Genomic DNA, 23,051 nt, shown 5'->3' on the forward strand with positions numbered 1-23,051 from the left:
CTCCCTTCCTCCCTTTCCAATCTCTCTCCACTCCCTCTCTCCATGGTGGGAGTTCGAATCTAATTCTCAGCCCATCTGGCAGGCGTAATGAAGGCGGGCTGGGCTTGCGGTGCCCTGCTGCCATGGCTCGGCGGAGCAGGAGGCTAGCTGGCAGATTGGGCTGCGATGAGTGGAGGGGAGTCGCAGAACCTGCTGAGTGAGTAAGCTAGCCCAGTTAATCTCCCATGTGCCCCAGTGTGATCGGGGCCAAGGCCAGCCACACACTGAGGGCACAGTGGATAGGGTCTGGAGTGTGGATGGTTTTGGGTAGAAGACCAGAGGGTGAGTCTGGCGATCATTTACATTTCCTGACATTTAACTGACTTCTATCCAAGTCGACTTTCAGTGAGTGAAAAAGTAAAATAACCTTCTAATTGAAGACCAACAGCACAAACTCTTGCATCAATGAGGGGGTCACAGACATCTACAACTCAGTCTGCACAGGGGTCAATGGATGTTTTCTACTGTAAACCTGACTCAGCGGCAATAGCTTAAAGGAGTGAAGCACAAAACAGATGTACGTTGATGTGAAACAGAAAATACTAAATTCATGTATTTTTTGTCAACACTTTGATCCACAGCTTCTCTAGGATTAATGCAAAACGTGTAAAAAATATCTTCACAAATAATGAGTAGGCCTAACCTGTTCAAACACAATTCGGAGGGTACAGGGTTGAAGAGCTAGAGTTAACAGGTGCCACCTCGGAGGAAACAAAAGACAAATCGTGTCTTTGCACCATCTGGCACAGACAGAAGTGCATAAGGATTTACATATGGTCAAACATGGCAAATAACAACTGTGAGCTAGGGCTGCGCAACACATTTAAAAAGCATATTGGATTAGTACAAATACAGTGGTATGAAGATGTGTATGTTTTTAACACATACAGCTGAGGAAACAGTCACTGTAGTTTAAAGGTGTATTTAGTTAAATGTATGTTATATACACATTTCTTTATTTCTTATTAACTTTTACTTTACAGTAAATGTAATTTGTAGTGCCATAAAAAACTGCTACACTAATATTTGTGATTTATTTCCACTGGGACTGAAACCTCTTGGTTTGATTTTCCAAAGGGAACAACAACTGGGAAAGTGCCACTGCAAGACACTGGAAACCCCATGCAATTATGATTAAGCTTCTTTATCTAAACACAAACTCCTCTCCAATCGCAGCGATCTGCCTGTTGTGTGTGAAAGCACGTAGGGGGGAAGTGGCAGCCAAAACGCTGGTGAAAGACCTGCAGTTGCACGCTCTGATCTATGCGTGTGTATCAGCATGCCCGCATGTATGTGTGTCTACATATTTAACCACATTCTTTAACAAACCTAGCTCTATGGTCTTAAGAAACAATTTTTACTTGCACATAGATGCTTAAGCACTTTGCAGGAAATTTGTACCTGCAAAACACAACATACTGTAGGCAGGGTAACACAGAGGCACGACAGCCCAAAGTAAAGGCTCTCGATGTTGGGGGGGGGGGGGGTGGGGGAAAGAAAGACAAAGAACAAAAATCTGATAGGCATACAGAAAAGAAAAAAACCCTCATCTACAAGATAGCAGGAAGCTGGGCTGACAAAAACAGCAGGTTTCCCAAAGCTATGCTCTGGCCTCTGGAGAAACCACAACACTGTCATTAGCAGTTACTCTCCTCATAAACACACCAGCATCAGCTGGAGGTATAATTGCCCCTGCGTCTCCTGTAATCTTATACCTTACCTGCTGTTACTGTCAGACACCTTCTCCATTGAGAGAGACGGAGAGACAGTGAGAGAAAGGGGGGTGGGAGGTGGGGTGGTAGTGGTGGTGGGGGGTGTTGCGCATAACGTGTGTGGTGAAGTTGCAGGCAGGGTAGGTGTTGCTTGTGTACTGTCAAGGTAAGGAAAGTAAAAATAGGGGTGAAGAGAGAGAAAGAAAAAGGAGACAACACATGCCAAAAAATCAAATGAGAGTGTTGCTCACAGAAATCCCATGAGCAAAGCTCAGGGGCTCCGATGGAGGGAAATCGTGTTCTTTTCGTTGACTGATTAGAAGACGAGTGGCAGAACATGACCTACTTAGTCTAACTTTTTTGTACAGGTTTTGGAAAAGGTAGTCATGTGGGTAGAATTAGAGAAGTGAGTGGGAGCTTGAACCCTAATAGATTCATAGAAACATTAAACGTAGTAGGAATAATTGCTAGGGGCTGTTTGTGAATATGGATTAAAGTATCTTCATCTCATGACCTCTCAAACTCAGACAAAGGCTTGCAGTCATTCTCTATGCTCTGGCTTTGCAGCCAAGAAGAAAAGATGGATGTGTTTGATCCTAAAGATATGCAAGGTTAAAATGCAAAACAAAATATGAATTAAACATCATCTGACACCCTCTAAAGGCTACAAGAGGAGGTTTTAGTACCTTCAAAATTAGCCCAGAAAGTGTGGTGGGAGGTGTAAATGTTGAAAGAGCTGGAAAGGACAAGAAGGAGAGAGTGAGAGGAAAAAAAGATGAGAAACCTGTTTTCTCAAAATCTGTGACTGAAAATGGCAAAGCGTTTCTCTGCCCTATTACAATCCCATATTGGAAATCCACCGAGGCCATGAAAAAGGAACACTTTAGCTCTGCTGTAGAAATGGGCCTGCCTCTGGCTCTTCTTAATTTCAGGCTTTGTTTGTGCAGCGTCAGGGAGCTCTTGTGGGTTTGCGGGAGACCCGCAGGCCTTTTGTCTCATCAGTAGAGGTGGTTTCTGCTCAGCGCCTGCAGCGATCTGTTGGCATACGCCTTTTGTTCTACCTCTCCATGCGAGATTTGGCCACAGGTCGCGGATTACAGGCAACACAGCCATCATAGGTACACCGCTGTTTGTTTCCTCTACAGCAACTGTTAGCGCTCAGGATAGAGGCAGGAAATTGATCTCGATATGAGTCAGAGAACGTCATGTGTGTTGAAAGAGAGGAGAACAACCATTACTTGCATTGGGAAATGAAAAGTAATATATATGCTTTTTTTGTCCACTAAGTTCTGCTCTAAAATGGCTCTCTCTGGATTCCTTGGGGGAGACTGGCAATACTGCAATGCCTGCTTCTTTAAATGACACAGACTAATATTACACTTGTGGCGCTGAATTAATAAGCTGCAGCGTGATAAATCTGTATGATTTATTATGTTCCCCTCCAGTGTATAATCAAGTTGAATGAGGGAAGGAGAGAGAGGCAAACAGAGAAAGATTGGAAGAGACAGAGACATAGCTGGGTCTGAATTGAGACACAATAGACGAGGCCCTTCCTCTGCACAGCTGAATGGACAGGCTTACATAGCTTTGAATGAGAAGTGTGAAACTGTCAGCCACTGAAATCAGTGGGTGTTGTGTTTAGCAGAAGGAAGATGATTAAAATACCAAAAAGTTCAATGTGCAGCGTGCCGTGAAATATGACATATGGAACTGCCAAAACAGAACTAGCAGACGTTCCCCCCCCCCCCCCCCAAAATGGTCTATTTTTTTGGAAGCATGAATTCCCCATAAGGGTGTTTTATGAGAATATCACACCTCTATGGAAGTCTCATCCCACAATCCACAGGAGGCTTTCTCTCTCTCCTGCCTGCTTCTGGTGGGCTGCCATCGTATTCATTCCCCATTCCCAGATAGATGTTTGTAATTGGAGCTCTAATTTATGATCGGGCCTTGGTGCAGGATAATGATATGGAGCATTGTAATTTGCTGATGCAAATTGTACGTTATAATGGGGAGCCATAAAAGCCCAAGCAACATCTCGGAGACTTGCCAAACACCCTGAGCGTTCATTACAGCCCTCATTAAAACATCCACGTCGGCATTGGGAGCTCTTACAAATGGAAGGAGCATGTAATTGCTGCTTGATTGTGGTATATGTAACATATGATAAAGTGGAATTACCACTTTATTTGTCTACAGTGTCCGTGAAACTTAATGGGGAGAAAGCCCGCAGTAAACAAATCCTCAGAGCATTGTTTGATTGTTACATTATAGGGCTATTTGTTTAAAGTAGGGCAAATGTGAGTTAGGGGACAGTGCATCCAGGACAAACTAAGAGTGATGATAATCAAAGCTGCACTTGGGGGGATAAAAACTAATGCATTTACCCATGAGGGCCTGTGTTTCATTTGGACTAAGTCCAGCATGGTTGACAGCATAAAGCTTTGTCTGGGAATATATTACCAGATTTAATAGAAGAAAAGATCAGTATTGTTCTTTTTCATTAGCATGCAGCAAAGTCATTACCATAGATTTGCTTTAAGGCTGGTGGGACGACTAAAAAAGGTTAGAATGAACCACTGAAGTCACCCCTGTAAAAACATGTTTTGTACTAATGCCTGTTTGGACCTTCGGTGTGCAGCTTCTAGCCATTTCCAATCGCTGATCTCAATTCAGTCCTAACAAACAGTGTATGTGGAATGCGGTGAAGCTGAACGTCCCAGCTTTTAAGCAGACTTAAGAGCAAAGCCAAGTGGCAAAAGCAATTAAGAGTTCATTTAGAACAACTAAACTATGCTGTGACTGGTTTTTCTAAGGCCCGGTCAACACTAATTCACAGTGTCGCCTTTTTATTCAAATGACCTCTCCCAGAGTCCCCTTTGTGTTAGTGCCATTCTAATGCATCTCCATTAGAACAAAACCTGAGCTGCATCGCTGAAAATGAAGTTTCCCTCCTCGACTCTGAATGATAGCAGGCCTCTACCACCAGAGCTGTGTGTGTTCAGCCACTGGAAAAGGATTTTCAGCCGTACCATTCAACCGGGGCCCCAGAAGCCTGCAGCCTTTATCTGCAGACACGTTGATTGATGTGTTGTGGGCCCTGCTGTGGTTAACAGCAATTTTTATCTGTTGCTAGCGGCAACAGCCCAAGTCCCCGGTGCACAGAGAGTAGCAGGGCCCAGGATCTGAAGCTGGACCGCACACGGGGATAAACAAATAGGTTTTTTAAGGCGGACAGCCCTCATAGAGAGACCCCTGACAGGCAGTGCCCCACCCCAAGGCTAGGACAATGTCAGGGTCCCAGCCCACTCCTGCTGGGCTCTGGGTTTTCTTCACTAATTTTCACCATGTGCAGAGTTGGTGGTATAGAGACACCTGCACACCCCACTGAAAGTAAGCAGTGAGTACGAGAGTCAGAGAGAGTCAGACAGAGTCAGACAGAGTGCTGTACAAAGGGAGAGAGAGTCACCGAGATGCTAACAAAGAGGCCGTTAAGGTTTTATATACTGTAGAAGAAGAAGCCATGGATTTCTGTTAAAGCCTGGTGCGCTGACATTGGTGTAGTGACAAAAATATTGCTGCAAGTATTATTCTGAGTATAAGATATAATTTACACCCAATTTCTTTCAGTTGCTGTGTTTAGCATTTAATCCAGTGAATCTGTGTCGTTTTGTTAAATAAAGCGTGAAGCTTTTAATGGCTTCTATTATAATTAAGTGACATAATCCTTGTATTCGATAAAGATCTTGTAAAAAGCCTCGTCACTCAGACAGAGAAGTGTATTTGCTACAATGTGGAGGTCGTGAATGCCAAATCAATTAAAACAAGGCTGTTTAAGAATGCACAAATGACTCTGAGACTGTTCTGTTTAGTGTGTAGACTCATTTAGCGTTAAATATGATTATGACAACCCCAGCAGGGAAAATAAAGAACGGGTGTGTCTCTGAGCTCCGAGCACTCTCACTCAACCCAAACACTCCGGCTAAGGTTTTACTCCCTGACATCCCAGAGATAAACCCTCCCAAAACAGACTAGTCAGATTATACTGTCACAGACAAAGCTCTATGCTTTTATCGTGCGTGAAAACATGAGCTGTAGCTTGGCCTTGGGTGGTTTCAAAAGATGGGGGGTGGGAGGCTGAAGCACAATCACTTCATCTGAAAGGAAAGGGAGGCATGTTGTCTTTTTTGCTTAGCTAAAACATCTCATCCTCTATACAGTATATCCAGCCCTGGGGTAGCGACAGGATAGGCAGATAGTTGCAGTGAGATTTTTTTGACATTTTCTCTGTCTCTTGCAGCTCGTATCTTGCAAGTGCAGGAGGGGATGTTGGGTTCTTTATCAAGGAGCCCCTGAGAGGATGATAAATCACCAGAGCCCGGGCCCATCTCCGCTGGAACAACAAGCAGGTAGCAGTGCAGGAAACAAGACACAGATATTGTCTCCCAAACATAGCTGAGGCTATAATGAAGCCAGTACAAAGCAGACAGGAGAGAGACGACCTGATAAACAATTCCATATCCAGTCTTCCACAGAGAGGAAAATAGTGAGTCTCTATGCTGTTGCCACGTATCTCTGCTGGACTCAACAGTCCAGAGATTAGCCCTTATCCCTGAATGGGGGATGAAGGCTTGGGTGGTTGGAAGTGATTTCACATACAGTATATAGCCATGTCACCTGGATAAACTCATCATATAGAGGTGAATATGTAACTTCAAATATTTTGCAGTGAAATCAGTGCGTATGCATCAGTATTTAAACAGCTCTGCTAATATGCCAGTTATGTTACAATTGTTTCAAATTGAACTTTGTCCTGTCTGCTATTCATTCCCAGCTCCCCAGGGAAAGTTTAACATCTGCTGTTCTCGCCATAAAGATAACTCAACCAGATACCAGCATGTCACCTCTGATCTGATGTGGTTTGTTGGATTCTGTGGGATTGTTTGTTTAATGGATATCTATAAACTGAATTAATTATTCGCTGACACTTTAACTACTTAACTATACAGAGCATGTTAGGAGTTTTACTTTAACACAGTTATCTGTGTTATCGTCACTGTCATCCTGGCGAGAACAAAAATAAAAAGCCAGTATTTTCAGGATACTTCTTAAATTCTGTCTATATCATTTGGACGTGTGGTCACGTGTGGTGTCTGATGGGGGAAGGTGTTGAAGACTGATGGGTTAAAACTACCAAGGGCCACGTAGCAGACAAACAGACCAGCTACAACTGGGAAATTTGTAACTGTAATTCAGTGATGAACATTAGCTGTAACTTTTTTTTTCAGTTTTCTATTAGTTTTATGTTTTAGCAAACAATGAAGTGAGAAAAATTAGATGAAACAGAGCATAATGACAGAGACATTTGACTAACACTACAGTGTGTGTGGCATTGTTCGTGTGACAATACACTGCTTGATAAATGAAACCAGCAGGCAATGTGTTCTGTATGCAACAGCCAAAAGCATTTCAACATTGTGTAAAGGCATTTGCTGAGTCCAAAACACTCCAATTGCGACTCCAATTTCTCTTTTTCACGAGTCTGGCACTGGAGCCCACAAACTTCCTTTAAATTCTTGTGTAAACCATTCAAATAAGTCCATTCAAGCCTGGCAGGCAACATAAGAACGGAGACATATGGAGCCATAAACAAGAGGAGGCGTTATCTCCCATAGAGGTAGAAAACAAAGTGTCAGGAGAGATTGCCTTTTCTACCTCTTAGTGCCTTGTGACAGATAACCAGCCCCCATCCACCGGCTTGATTTTCATTTCATTGTTTGTGGAGAGCCAGCCAGCAGTAGATGGGGATCAGCACCAGGGGCCAGCCAGCAGACAGCACCAGTAGTGCAATTGGCGGCCAGTGGCGCTGACTGCAGCTCTGTGCCTGCCCGATTGACCCTCCTGCACCATCTCCCCACCCTACAACCAGCCCTCCACCCACATACATAACCTCTCTCTTCCTCTTCCTCCAGCCATAACAATCCATCCAGCCCCTGGCCTTTTCCTCGTCCCACTCCTCCTCTCGTACCGGCTCAGCCTCTGCCTGGCAGCTCCCTGGAGCCCCTACGACCTCACACCCCATGCCCCCCTTCGAAATCATCATACTGTAAAGCCTGAAGCACTTACAGATAAAGAGACCCCAGAAATCAAGCGGGCCTGGCAGTAGAGCAGATTGAGAGTCAGAGCTCAGCACCCAGGAGGTGCCTAGAGGCTACAAAAGCTGCAGATAGCACCATCGGAAAGCCAGAGAAGGGAGCAAGACAACGTGAAACTTCCTGCCCTCGTTACTGGACTTTTCTTTGCTTGCACAGTGCCCTCGCCCCCACACCACCACATTTCTCCTCTCTCTCTCTCTCTCTCTCTCTCTGGCTCTGTCTTTCCTCTTTCCAGATAAAGTGAAGGCCTCGTTCCCTGCCGACTCAAACTGACAGCTCGAGCCAAAGGGCTCCACAAGCTTTTTTGGAAGGTCTTGTTTGTTTTCATCCATCTGTGAGTATGCAGCCGCTGGGGAATAGGAATGTGACATGTTCTATTAAAACAGAATGAAAAAAAAAGATCGCGCAGAGATCAATGTCTTTTGAAGTTAAGCTTTGTTCATCGCTTTAACTGCAGTCCTTTGAGGCAGATTAGCGATGACAAACCATTTATAGTTGTTTTGTTTGTCGGGATGATTGCTTCCAAGCCGCAATAAGAACTGCCATATGCCACTCATCAGCTAAAAGTAGCACACTTTAAAAAATGTTCCTCTTATGAGTTTCCCTTTAAGCAAAGGACATAAAGGACGGCCGCTGTCTCTATTACCCAGAGACGAGACACATCACTGAAACAATGGGAGGGAGAAGAGCACAAATTTACGGTTCAAAATCGCACTGGGGCAAGGCAACAGATGCTTTCAAGGGATAAATATAGTCCTGAGCTGGCAATCTGTGAGCTAGTGTATGTTTGAAAGGACTGGGCTGATGTTTTCAAGCCGTCTCTAAGTATTCCTCTTGAGCACATTTACCTTGAAACACACTATGTTGTGTGATCTCACTGACTCCTATCAATGTACGGTTCCAACAAATCACAACATGTTTAACTGCTGCGTGTGTTCCTGAAGGTGTAAATGTACATGCATTTGTCTGTTGTTTTATTGCATAGATGCAGAGGCCTTTAAAAAGCTTTTAGGCATATTGTTAGATATGGGAGCAGGAGGATCCTCCATTGACAGTCGCTGGAAGAAGACATAAAACTCTGACAGCCAAATTGCAGCACTGGTGAACGTCGCTGATCGATGCCAATAAAACGAGGCTCTTTTCGCCAAGGTAGCGCAGGACACCTTCCCGCAATTTAATCAGTCAGTCAGCCAGAATTAATGTTCCTAATATCATGATTTCTCCATTACTCTATTTAACATAATTAAATTGTCGAGCGCTGGGCCTTAAAGCAGGTCGTTGGAGATTGTAATTCTGCAGTAAAGCTATGAAGCATGAAAATGTCACTTACCGAGTAGCCGCGGCCTGACAGCGAGTGAGTGGAACTCTGTAGGGAGAGAGAAGAGAACAGGGATGACCTTTAAGGAGCGTTTCACTTGCTGACACAGACATGATGAAGCAGCGCCGCTTTAATATCAATATTCACGTTAACCTTTTACCCACCCTGCCATGTAACCTCCGCCCACACACATCACTCCCATACATTCTAGCCTCCACCTCGGGGGTAGCTGAGCAGCACCTGGTCTTAAAAACAATCACTCATGTCCCACTGAGAGACTTAATTTGAGTTGTCAGAGAAATACACTGCGGAAAACCTTAATTATTTGGTAAATTATAATTAAATTGGTGCACAATAGTCATTGAGAGTCTGTGTGAATGAACGTTAAACAGTGTGAATTGTACAGGCATTATTTAAAATGAGGTGGTTAATCACGTGTCTTTGATTGACAACATTTTTTTCACAATTACAAGTGAAACTGGAAAAACTGTTCTCCCAAGCTCAGTTTAACCATGAGGTACAGCTAATGTAATGCTATTTATGTGAGACCACAGTGCAGAGATAATGAAACAGTGTTTGCAGAAGAGCTGTAGCGATGAATAACATGCAGCGCAATTCTTCAGTACAGTCACTTAAGGACAACCAGCCCACCTTCTCCTATACAGCAGGATGCAGAGAAATCACCTGCTTCTGTGCCTTCAAGAGTGCCATCTGACACTGAGAAGACACATGAGTGAATCCATCACTTGCATCAGTGGGTAAAAAGATAAAAAAACACCTTGATACAGAAAGTGTTGTTCTGAGATTGAGTGACAGGCAAGGTACCCTGCTAGTCTTCTTATTCCATCTTATACTTTTCCAAATATTTGCTTTATACTCAGAGTACTGTATAAGAGCTTCATACGCCATTTGCAGATTCTTCCTGGGCCTTACAGACAACATACGTGGTCTTTGCTTTACTACAAAACAAAATCAAATAAATAATAATAATAATAATAATAATGATAATATAGAAATTGTAAAAAAGTTGAATGTATCCAGACAGACAGTGTCCAATAAATGCTGTTATCCTTGCTATTATATTTCTGTTACATTTTGGAACCCATAAAACGTTCTTCATTATGTTTTATCTGCCCCTTTTGTACTCAGGATAAATATCTCTTCGTGCATTTAGGGATGTGTTTTGGCCCATCGGTGTCCTCCTGTGTTTTCTAATGCAGTCCTCAAAATGCTGAACAAGAGCAGGATAGAGACAGAAAAGGCTGGGTTTTGTTCTGTTCTCTGGCTCTGTCTGTCAGCACCCAGCACGAATACCAATCTCCAAATCCCTCCCTGCACTTCCACTTTTCACTGCTTTTATTCCTCTGTCTAGATTGTTCTCCCTCCCCCCAATCTCTGGAGGGGACTTTTCTGCTAGACCAATTTCATCCATAGGTCCACCTTGAATCCAAACGACCTCCCCCACACCTTCACCACCACTGCCTCCCCTGTTTTGCACCCTCCCAATGGCTCTCATCCATACTCCCACACCTGCTCTAGGCCTCAGCCCTCATCAACGCCTGTGTGCTCCTCTGATTCGCAGGACGGCTCCTGTGGTGACGATTAGGGAGGAGCCCTGCCGCGAACCGGAAAGCAGGCTCTGCAGGAATCAAATGGCTATTCCCACTCTCCTCAAACCCTTTGCTCCCTTCACTATCACAACCAGAGAGGAGGCAAGGGGAGAGGGGAGGAAGAACTGCACAGAAGGCAAAATCTGTGGATACAAAAGGGCCAAAAGTGTGTTCCAGTGAAAATGTGGTCTGTTGTCTGTGCACTTAAATGTGTGTGCACATGAATGTGTTTGTGTGTGTGTGAGTGTATGTGTGCATAGGTGGTGGGAGGCCAAGGCCATTTGGAATTAGCCTTACTATGTAGAGTTCATTCAACTTGGAGCATTCTGAGTAGAAAGAGAGGCTTATTTAAATGATAATGAGGGACAATCCATTGGATTTAGTGAAGGGAGGAAAAGAGGGGAGGGAAAGGGGGATCCATTAAAACGCCAGCGGTTCATAAGCCATAGGGTCGGCATACAGCTAAACACTCTCTCTTAAAAGCCATTATACATGGCTCTCAATGGATTTCTGCAGCGCTTAGGACTTCAAAAGGATTTAAGAACCCGCCCCAAAGAGGGAGTGTGGGGGAGGGAGGAGGATGAGTGAGTGTGTGTGTGTGTGTGTGGTGATTATGGTGGTGAGCGGGATGGGGCGGATGCCGGCGGCATTTAAGGGTTAACTAAACAGCCTCGGAGAAGAGAAATGTTGCTAAATCCGCCCCCTAATCCTCTACCCATTTCCATGCCCCCTCCTCTACTCTCCTTAGAAAAAAAGAGAAAGAAAAAAGAAAAACATGGCGACAAGAGGGGAGGATCCAGTCCATCTTCTCCCAAACCAGACTATTGGTTTTTGTTGTTGCACGGAGGCCAAGAGGTGGGCCAATCAGAGCTTGCTGGAGCATGATGAGGTTAGGGTGGCGAACATGTATGCCCTCTGTGGCAGGGAGATCGGGTAGGTGGGTGGGTTTGGGTGCATGTGGGTGGATAAATGAGGGTGTTACAGACCCTGACAGCACCACAACTGCTGCCCTCTCCACCGCAGCACACAGATGCAGTGGAAACCACCCCCTCCACCAACTCACATTTCCCTAATCCCTGTGTGGCTTAGTGCCGGGGCCCCGCTGCACTGCAGGCGCAATTACCTAGTCAAAATAAACAGATAAAGACCCAACCATGGCAATGAACAAACAGCATCCCCTGCAATTTTTTTTTACCCCCTGCTCCCAAATTGATGCATGACTGTTTTTACAGGCGGGCAGGCAGGCGCGTCCGCATTTCACATTTGTCTCTATTTCCTTTGGCGGTAAGACAAGAGAAATCCATTTTACTCGTTGTCAACGTGGCATCATTAGTTAAGAGCTCTTAAAGCTGGGAGCCACTTTGATGTGGTGGAGCGTATTTTACAAAAATTAGCAGTGCTCTCAGTGCGGTGGCGGAGGTTTCATGGAGCTGAAAAAATAAAAAATAAAAAAAGAAATATAGGTGAAACGGTGGTGGGGAAGAATGTCAATGTGTGTCATATGCAGGCCTTCGCTGACGGGAATACACAGCCAGCAGAGAGAAAGACAGAAACACAGCCACATAGACAGAAAGGTGGAGACGGGCAGAGGGAGAGAGATGGATAGATATGGATGGCGTGGCTACAACGATCAGCGTTTGTGCACCATTTATTTGGCAGCAGATTAGAAAGACATGCCACATCTAACACTGTTGGCAATTACAGCGTGCAATTTTCAATAGTGCCCGCCCCCCACTCCACCCCCGCCGCCACCACTGCAACAACCACCACCTCCAACACTTCTACCCTCACTCTACCCACCACCCCAATCCACCCCCCCCCTTCTCAGTTCTTGTCGTAGATCCCTGTCAGAGCTGTCAGCCGGCGTCGGTCTTTTATCTGACAAGCCCGCCTCTTCCTCCTGACTTTTTCATTAAAAGACAGCCTTTTACACAAATTCAAGAGAAACAGTGAGAAGCGAAGAGGGGGGGCAGTGTGCGTGAGAAACAGAGCGCAAGGCTTATAAAAATAAGGATGAGCATGGGAAAAATTAGGCTTGGTGATGTTTCTTTTCCCCCCTCTTCAGGCTAAATTTTCAATTGGTGGAGTTAAAATAATGTATTTAATAAGTTCATTAAAATTTTCCCGCTTTCCATCATATGTCCTGCATATTTTCCTTCCTCTTCCTTTTCTCTCTTTCGCCTCCTGCTTTTGTCAGCTAAATAAACAGTCTGATTGAATTTCGTTAGGTTTGGAAGGCCTGCTTGACAGGCATTAGTTAGGAAGCATATTTCTACATTCATTTAAAATGAGCCGCCTGGGATTTTGCATAAATTCTCATTACTTCCCCTGTATCTAAATTACATTATTTCATCCCTTATGGTGTACCAGTGCCTGGCCCCAATTTTCCTTTGCCACCTACTCATCCTCTAAACGTGCTGGCATATGGATGGCGGCGCAGCGATAATTGGAACACTTTCTTTAACTCGTTCCATTCTGGGGTTGGTGAGGTCAGCCCACACCTGGCTGAACCATGTTAGGTCATGTCTACATTTAACTGCGCCACGCTTTAAATAATGCCAGGCCAACTAGGTGATGCTGTGTGACCAGTCTAATCATTTCCTGTCTGTGTGCTGCCAGCCAACCAGGGCACTGGGGATTTATGAGGTGAGAGCTGGAAACAGCAGGAGCTACAGCACCAGATGCCCTCTGATCTCAGCCTCAGTGTTGCTGTCGTTTGCATGCTCTCTATATCCCACCTCAGGGGTCCCCCTGGCTTGGCGTGTGAAAGTGGATATCCTGGTTCTCTGTAGGAGGGCAGTGAAAAGGGGAAAGGTCTCTTCCAAGGTCTCACCTCGCTGAGCTGTTCTTTGGAGTTGCTCCTGTGCGGTCGGCTGTGCTCCTGCACCATCTCATCCTCGCTGACTTTGACAGGACGCAGTGCCAAAGGCTTGATCTGCAGGAGACACAATAAAAGAGAAGGACTTCTTCAAATCATGTACTAATGTCATGAACTGCCATGAACAGGCAATGATTTATGGTTATTTTTCAGACTTTTGAGAGGCATAAAATATAATCCTAAAAGCTGCTCTAAAATAACTGTATATCACTACAGAGTATTACTTTTATATATCGGTAAGGAGGAAGATTAAAATCATATGTCATCAACTGTCATTTAACAAGTATTCACATTACTATTAAGTTTTTCCAAACCACAATATCGTTTTTCTTTTTCAAGTTTGTGTAATTTTTTTGTTGCCTAAAGTTAAATGTTCTTCATGATATCGGTGGTTATCAGTGAGGAAATCTTTGTCAAAGTGACATTATCATTGTATGGTAAACGGGAAAGTAATGATTTAAAGATTTCATCACGATGCCTTCAGGTGCCACAAACTCAAATCAACGTATTTGTTAGAGCAGCTTCATTAACCATTAATAGTTATTTTATGAAATGTAAAATTACATAGCGTAGAGATAAGATCGCCGCCCTCCATGCAGGAGACCGGGGTTGGAATCCCAGTCTGTGGCATACTTCCAATAGAGTTCCTTTGCTAAGGCCAGACTTCCTTACTCTTACTTTGCATTGTGCCTTGTATCTCGCTTGCAAGTGAGATACAAGAGCAGCTCATCGCTGTGAGCATATTATAAATCTCCATAAACCAAATAAAACACAGTTTACTTGCTATCACTCACTGGGCTCTACAGTCAACTCCACAAACATGGCTTCAACTGACGTTTAATAAGTTATGGTTTCTATATTCTAAACTAAGAGACAAGGGACACGTCAATGTGGTGTGTCACAGCTCAGTGTCAGTTTGTGCTTTGGATAAATGCAAAGCAGAATTGTCTGTAGCAAAAACACCAGCAACCCCAAACCTTCATCCATTGGTGTTAGTCATACCAGCCAACTAAGGTAAGACAGAAGTATACTGGCCACATTTTTTACATAGCATAACATGAACACACCAAATCAAGAATCACTGTGGTCACACCAGCAAGAACTTTGTATTATGTGCTTAGTTTTGTCTTACATACAGCATTACAATGCTGCTAAACAGGTATGAATAGCACTGGTTACTGATTATACCTGTTAGGATCACATAACTCTGCATATGTATTTGTTTTCTTTGCTATAAATATTTAAATAAATGAAATAAGTTAAATAAAAGATAAATAAAAAAGCTGTCAGTAGATAAAAAACACACCCAACACACTAAGAATGTGATCTTATTTTTTAGTTTTTTTTTGTCAGAAACATTAATAAAATTAATAAAATGAATGAAATATTGGAACAAAGTATCCACTTTGAGAACCATAAATATACATAAATGTCAGTGTGTGCGCCTAGCCACATCTTGGTAACCCTAATGCCAACATGGATGGCTTGTTTTATTGCAGGCCATCAAAACCCACAGTTGGCATGCATCCATATTCCCAGCCAGATGGGAAGTTGGCAAGCTCAGCACGGAAGACACTGTGCTGGTGCAGCACTGGCCAATCACCATGTCCCATGCTGCTTCCCCACCTTGGAGTACGGTGGCAATGGCCGTAGGGTGTAATCCATTTGACTAGCAGTTTGCGTGTAGCAGCTCCCCTGGTGGTGCACACAGTAGCTGGCTCCGGTCTCCTGATCTCCACTGTAATTTAAGCAGATCACTGCTACAATTAACCTTACCCGGTAAATATCAATTATGGCCCCCGGCTGGGCTAGAATTAAAAGGGTCATCAGCTAATCTGACAGGTCCTGCATGCTACCACCTGGCTGGGAGAGAGGGAGGAAGGCAAGGCAGCAGAGAGAGAGTGTTTGTCTACCCTTGTGCCCACCAGCTCGCATGCCAAGTAGACACAATTCCCTTTTAATTACCCTGCCGCTGCCAGGGCAAGCATGCTGATTGGCCAAGGGGCATTAGCAGTACACTGAGGTCAACAGTGACAGGATGGGGGTTGAGTTGGATTGGGAGGGGAATAGGAGTGAGCTGCCGCCAAGCAATCAGGGTGCAGAGATGGAAGGAAGAGAAACCTGGCAGGTGGGCCTAATCAGGTTTGACTTCCACCTCTACTCGCCTCTCCCTCTGCCTTGCTCTCCCTCGACTAGCTGTCAGCCTAATCACTCCTTGAATCTCAAAATAGATGGTGGCCTTTATGATTTCCTTCTCTCAACCGGAGTGCAAAGACAGCAGTCCTCCTAGGCTGGCAGGCATGGAGGCAGAGACAGAGCGCCGAGGTACAGTTGGCGTCACGTCGCCTTCAAGTGCAGCTGTTGATTACTTTGTTTTGCCAGCATCAATGTTGCTGACAAATTCCTGAAGGCACACATAGTGTTTCTGTCTCCTCTGGGGCCTACGGCTACATTACCCAGTGAGCAATCAACTTGGCTATTGATCAGAGCACAGCATCTTATTAGGCTCCTATGTTAATGATGCCGTGTGCAAGGACTGTTCCCTGAGCTACTGTTCAATGGGACAGGAGAGCAATTGATCTAGGCAGGAATTCACCAACTCTGACAAAAGATTAGCAACCTTGACTGCCTGTGATTAAGGCAGGGACTAATTTCCTGTCTGGGGAGGTGTTTAATTGGCCCTAAGCTCCCAACTGAACAGCTTTCATGTGTTGTTTTTCCTTTTTTGTCTACTCATTAATGTTAAGGGACAAGTTAGCAAGCTTGAGGGTGGGGCTAATGGTCTCTACTGAGACGTGATTGGATGCGAGTGGTGACATAGTTCAAGGTCGTAATGCCTTTCCACTACACTTGAGCTAATGCCTTTGAAATGCACTCTGGTACGCCCTGAGGGAGCAGGTCTTGGCCACCTGGCTGTTTTAAGAAGTAACAGTTTTTGATTTTTTGTTTACATTGGAGGTTTGACTCATGCATGTATCAGGGCAAGGTTAATCAGGCTGAAATGGCAAGTGAACATGATTAATCTGCGTGTGTGTGTGTGTGTGTGTGTGTGTGTGTGTAGGGAACAGGGTGACTTAATACGACAGATAGAAGAGACATAGAAAAAACATAGCTAAGTAAGAGCTGGTGTTTTACATGAATAATGTACTGGAAATTAGCTCCATTAGTCTCGGTATTGAACATGTCTGCAGTCCCTCTCTGGAGGCTGCCACTCTGTGCTCTTTAATTATCTTCAAAGGGCCCTCCAGCATCTTAATTTCCCCCCAAGTTGAGTACTGCCAACTTGGGTCTACTCATTTTTACTACTCTAACCCTGGGTGAAGTCACAAAGCCCTCTGTGATTAGAAATGGCTAGTCAAAGCATTGACAGAGACAGCAGTGGTTCACATCAGTTCATGCTAGGCTTGGCTAACTTTCCTTTTCCTTTCACTCTTCCTCACCCTTGTTTGAGTGTCGATCAATCTGCAGCCTGTCAGCAGGGAGCTGGCTAGAGGTTAGCGGGTGGTGCTTTTTTGTCCTGCTTCTTTGATCTTTCATCCTCCTTCATCTTGCAAGGGGTTTTAGCGGGGCAACGCATGGCTGCACGATCTCCTACCTATTTCCACCTTGAGTAAGAGAAGCTGTTAGCCCTGACCTCGCTTTTCCTCGTTTTGCTCCAGCTTCTCTCACTCTGCTCGGTTTCTCCCTAGCCTGCTGTCACCTGTCAACAGCACTCAGGGAGGCTGTGCCTCAACCTTGTCCTAGTGTCAATCCTCATTACCCTAGGATCTTGGACCTTTCCCCTCACCAGCTCCTTCTTTTCTTGCTGTCTTGATGCTCTTCTGCTCCACACTACCACGCTCCCATCTCCTCTCTGGCCTTCCTAAACACAGAGCAGGGAGAAGACAAGGGGCAATAGAGGGAAAGAAGAGCTGAAGAGGATGGATACACATCCTTCCTCTAATTTGTTCTGAAAAGTGTCCTGCGCAAAGGACCCTCACCCCCATTAACCCAGCGACAGGCTGCTACCGCTGCTCAGGGAGGCATCAGAATGGCGTGTACGTACGTGTGTATGTGAGGGAGGCCTTGCGGTGCGGAGGGCGGAGGCACTTCGGCGCTCAGTGCCGGGCGGAGGCACCGGCTCAATCTATCGGCTCATTATCCCCCCCGCCCAGGCTGGGTGCAGACAAGTGCACTTTAGGGCCACAGGCCAAATTGATTCATCTGCCTTCATTTTCTTCAGGCTCAGAAGTGGCAGCTGCTCGGAGGCAGGGGGAAGGAGCTATAAGAAGGTGAGAAACAGAGACTGGAGAGAGGGAAGGGGAGAAAGAGAGAGTCGGGGATAGAGTGAGATGAAGGAGGGAGGCATCAAGAGAAAAAGGTGTTCCTGGCTTTGTTCCTCATCCTTGTCTCATTTCACTTTTCCTCCTCCTTCTGCTTCTCGCTCTCTCACTTTACAGCACAACCAACACCTCTCTCTCTTGAAATCACTATCAAGACATGCACTCACTCCCCCACCAAGTCCCAAGTTGGAAATTAGCCCAAGGACAAGCTAGTAGATTTACTACAGAGAGAGAAAATGGATTTTTGCTTTTATTTTGACGAGTCCCAGTGTATCCATTACGCCTTTTAATCATACATTATTCATAGAGCTCGCCTTATAATAAATGACCACATAAAATGGGGTACACATATTATACAAGGCCTAAAATGCCCCCATAACTCTCTCTCCTAGTGCACTCGGATCTATGTTGCAATTGTAAACTGATTCCCAAATATGACCCTGTGAAATTGAGAAAAGACAGCATTTTCATTTTTAAGCAGTGACACCAGGACATGGGGAGAGTCAACAGATTAAAAGAAAAGCACATAAGGTCCAGAGCAAACCAATTAGAGAGTGATCCATTAGCTATTCAGCATGTGTAGAATGCTGCACACTGTAAAGCTGACTGAAGTGGCCACCCAATGGCGCCCAACACTGTAACAAAGCAGTCAAAGCATCCTGATTCCCAGCCAACAGGGACCTCAGGAGAGCCTGAGTGTCCCGCAGGGCTCCGTCTGGAACAGATGAACTGGGGAGAGGAGCACTCCCCATGGGCCCTAGGTCCCTCCAATCACTCTCACCATATGCCTCCTGGGGGAGTGGGAGAACAAGGCGTGAGAGAAGAAAGGGGGAGGGGGGTGCACCTGCTCCCAAATACGAGCCCATCTCCTCAGCACCTGTCCCGGGGGTTCACTGACAACCACAACCAACAGACACACACACACATACCTCACCTGTCAGCCAGGACCATAGAAACTGTATCTGCCTTGCACTGATAAGCACAAGACCTTAGAGCAGAAACACCTCAGCCCCCTCCTCTTCCCTGACTCCACTCCACTCTAAGGAAAGCATTTCTCCAAGCTACCAACAACAATTAGGCCGATGATGTCAAAATGCTAATGATGTTATTGGAAGGAAAGCAGGAGAGCAATGCTGCAGATCTGCATTTTGCTCTTCATCGCTGGTGAAGAATATATTAGCGAGAAATGCATAGCTTTGATTTCTGTGTACACTATTAGTGTTGAAAGCAGTGAGTGCATTTTACAAAAGATTTATGCATGCTAACATGAAACATTCAAATGACGCTCACTTTGTAGGTTCTACAATAATCCCTTTTAACTCGACATGATTATTTGCAAGTCAAAGCTTACTTTGGCTTTCAAAAAAGAGGGTGCATCTAAAGTTACAGTAAAACAACTTCAGATTGTGGTACACGCCACTGGAAATGCCACATTTGCACTTAGTGGTCAGCAAAACCTTTTGAAGAGTAACAGAGAGAATGATTTATTCGTTCATTTTTAAGCATGTGCTGCTGAGCATCTCAATGCTGTAATTATCTCAGCAGACCTTTTCAGTCACCAAGAGTGTTTTCAAGGTAACATGGAGGCAAGAAAATAGACAGAGTATACATGTATACTGCCCACTACTTAATAGCTGCTGCACAAAATTAACTTAAAAAGCTGAAGTAAGTGAACCCAATAGCAATAACCTTAACCAGGCGCTTCCTGCAGGTATAGCTTTGTCATATTTTTTTGGACGTCTCGTGTGGATTGAGGTCTGGGATCTGGCTTGGCCCCTCCAAAAGGTGAATTTTGTTTTTCTGAAGCCATTCTGTCGTGTATTTTGGGTCATTGTCCTGTTGCATCACCCAACTTCTACAGAGTTTCAGCTGACGTACAGACATTCTCACATTATCCTCGATACACTTGGGAATTCATCTTCCCCTTAATCACTGCAAGCTGGCCAGACCCTAATGCAGCAAAACAGGCCCAAATCATGATGTTTCCTCCACCATACTTTATAGTTGGCATGATGTTTTCATGATCAATTGCATTTCCTTTTTTATGCCAGATGTAGTGCTGTTTGTTCTTTCTAAATACTTCAATATAGTTTCATCAGTCTACAATACTTTTTGCCAATACTGCTGTGGAATGTCAATGTGCTCTTTGTCAAACTTCAGTCATGCAGCAATGTTCTTTATACTAAACAATAGACACCCTGCTTGTTCAATGTACTGTAGCTTTATTAGCACAGATGTTAGCTAGTTCCAGTGATGGCTTCAAGTCTCTGCTGTCACTCTGGGTTGTTTATTTACCTCATTGATGAGTGTTTGTTGTGCTCTTGGGGCCATTTTGACTGACCACCCACTTCTTGGTAGAGTACCCACAGTCCCAAAGTGTCTTCATTTGTAGATTGTTTGCCTAACTATAGACAGGTGAATTTCTTTGACGTCACTTTATGTAAATCAACAATTCTTGATCATTGTATTTGTTAATACTCCTGACTTAGATGAAGATCAGATCACATTTTATGACTTATTATTGTAAAAAAACACAAAATTCCAAAAGGTTCACATACTTGCCACTTTACAGAAGTGATACTGCTATCTATACCATTTCATGATAATGCTGTTGCAGAACTGCCATTCTAATAGAAGGTAAATTGGCTTATTTTATCAGGTTAGAAGTACATACAGTGGGCCACTGTGAAATAAATGACAAAACAAGTTTTTCAAAAAAAGAACAAGATTGAACTTAAGTGTTTTTAAAACTTTTTTCTGTAACAGTAATAATATTTCAATCAAATTGGATCTTTCTGAAGTCTTAAATTGGCGATAAAATGTACCTCCTGGGTGGAGGTCAAAGTGTGTTACACTGCTCAACACCATGACCATAATAACTGAAGGTATGCTGCATCACTCACGGATTCTGAAACAGTTTCATGTGGAAAGGATTTATCAGTTATGACTCTCAACTCCATAACCTTTAAATGGACAGAGATAAGGCTGGTGTAAACACTCTTATCTGCCGATAAGAGTCTGCTGGTGAGCCCGATCAGCCGTCCAGACAGATGTTGAAATGATACAATGTCTGACTACACGCAGATTTCCACAACCTGAACTCACAACTTGGCTAAATATCAAAGTAAATTCTGGTCTCTGCACATACTAAGCAAATACAGATCTATCTAATTACAAAAAAACCCCAAAAGAAAAAACACAGTATACAATATCTTAATTATTTTAACACATGATGATGGCTTTCATAAATTACATACTTTTCATCACCAATTACTTCCATCGCTGACCACTTTGTAACACTGATCCATGTAGTAAATTGCAGACTGTGGTTCTGTTCAACTGCTTTAACACTATTAATTATTTTGTAACACTTGAAAATGATCTTATTAGCAGTCGAAAAAATTACATTTTTGGAAGTGCAACATTCACACTCTCTCCTGCGACTACACTTGATAACTTTGTCACCCTCACAGATACTTTAAGAAATGTTTAATTTCCTCTAATGTAATCTGAAATAATTATCAGCTGGAGCTGACGTACGTGCTGTAAAAAGGCCCCTTTTAACAAGTCCACCATACACACACGCACCCACCCACCCACCCACACACACACACCCTAAAACTAGCTATCATTCACCACAGCATAATTAAAACACTGAAGATGAGATTGTGGGGGTAAAGGAAATGAGCAAGTGATAAAAAAAAAAAAAAAAAAAAACAACTAAATGAAGAAGAGTCTGAAACTTCCAGTCGGTCTGACTTTTTAGTGTTCTTCAATCAGGTAAGGAAATGGCTCGTTAATGGAATGTCTGAGTCAAATCATGCTGTGTTTCATAATCAATATGCTATTTCTTTAGTGCAGACCAATGTGCAACTCCTCATTGACCAACAACCACTGGTACACACGTTCAGTATGTGAGTAAGCGTTTTTCTTTTGTTAGAGTTGAGTTGTTGTTGTTTGTCTGAACTATTTAACACATGTAAAAGTTTCTTGAAACTTGAAAATGGAACCACTCACTCTGCTAAATTAATTATTTGCTCGCTGATACACTGAAGGGAAAAACGATCACCTCCACCGTTTAATGGTGCCATCGTCTAAAAGTTGCTTTCCTGCTGGCAAGAATAAAAATGACGATGATTCCAGTGAATCCAAGTTAAAGTTTAAACATTTCTGGCACAGAATTGCTATATTTTCTATATGGTACAATATTGCACATAGTGGCAGCTCTGATCCTAAAAGTACCTGATTTGGCCTTTGAGACACTCACACTCATATTGATTTAACTTACATAGTCTTGAACTGAATGTTAGAGCTAATCTATAAGACTTCATGGGGAGCTGAGGCATGTCATCAGAAGGGAAGGAGACCTTACAGGAAACAGACAGAAAGAGGGAGTTTTTGAGGGAAAGATGAGGTCTAGGCGAGGAGTTGGGAGGTAGTTTGCAGTCAGAGAGTGAGAGACTGGGAGAGACAGCGAGAGTGCTCTGGGCTTTTTAATAGGAGGCAGATGCAACACATGTAATGAATCAGCTTCGGCTCGATGCGGCTTCCCTCTGATGTCTGAGAACTCGTCCTGCCCTTGGAAAACTTCTGGGACGTTATCTCATGCCTGCACAGCACACACTGCCAATGAATTTTGGAGGAAGTGTTATGTGTTGGATGAACGAGGGGAAGAAGATGTAGGAGAATTGAAGTGTGTGTCTGTGTAGCAGCAAGCTGGAGCTGGAATGTAGAAATGTGCTACAGCATGTGTCTATGTGCTATTGTGTGTATTTGAGTTTATCAACAAACTGTTTCTATTTATTTATTTACTTTCTATCTGCATATATGAATATATATGTACACGTACATATGTTTAATAGACCCCCTGTTTAGGCCTGACTCTGAAAAATCTATGTAATGTCACTGTGTAGATGTAATGTGAATTCATCTTTTACCATTAGACACCTGCCAACAAAGCAGTACATAGCCATATAATGGCCCTTTAAGACTGTGAAGATTTGTACAAAGAGAATTG

At 43.9% G+C, this 23,051-nt stretch overlaps 1 protein-coding gene across 8 annotated transcripts in view; it reads right to left on the reverse strand.

Annotated features, from left to right (window-relative positions):
- Positions 1-23,051, reverse strand: part of fbrsl1 (fibrosin-like 1) — a 244,229-nt gene that overhangs the window by 129,943 nt on the left and 91,235 nt on the right. For all 8 annotated transcript variants that reach the window (XM_026342356.1, XM_026342355.1, XM_026342354.1 and 5 more), the window contains exons 3-4: positions 13,668-13,769; positions 9,237-9,272 (exon numbers count right to left, since the gene is read on the reverse strand). In XM_026342356.1, the coding sequence (XP_026198141.1) occupies positions 9,237-9,272; positions 13,668-13,769 (138 nt within the window). The remainder of the gene's footprint in view (positions 1-9,236; positions 9,273-13,667; positions 13,770-23,051) is intronic.

Source organism: Anabas testudineus, chromosome 9 (assembly GCF_900324465.2).
Source record: "Anabas testudineus chromosome 9, fAnaTes1.2, whole genome shotgun sequence".
NCBI lineage: Eukaryota > Metazoa > Chordata > Actinopteri > Anabantiformes > Anabantidae > Anabas > Anabas testudineus.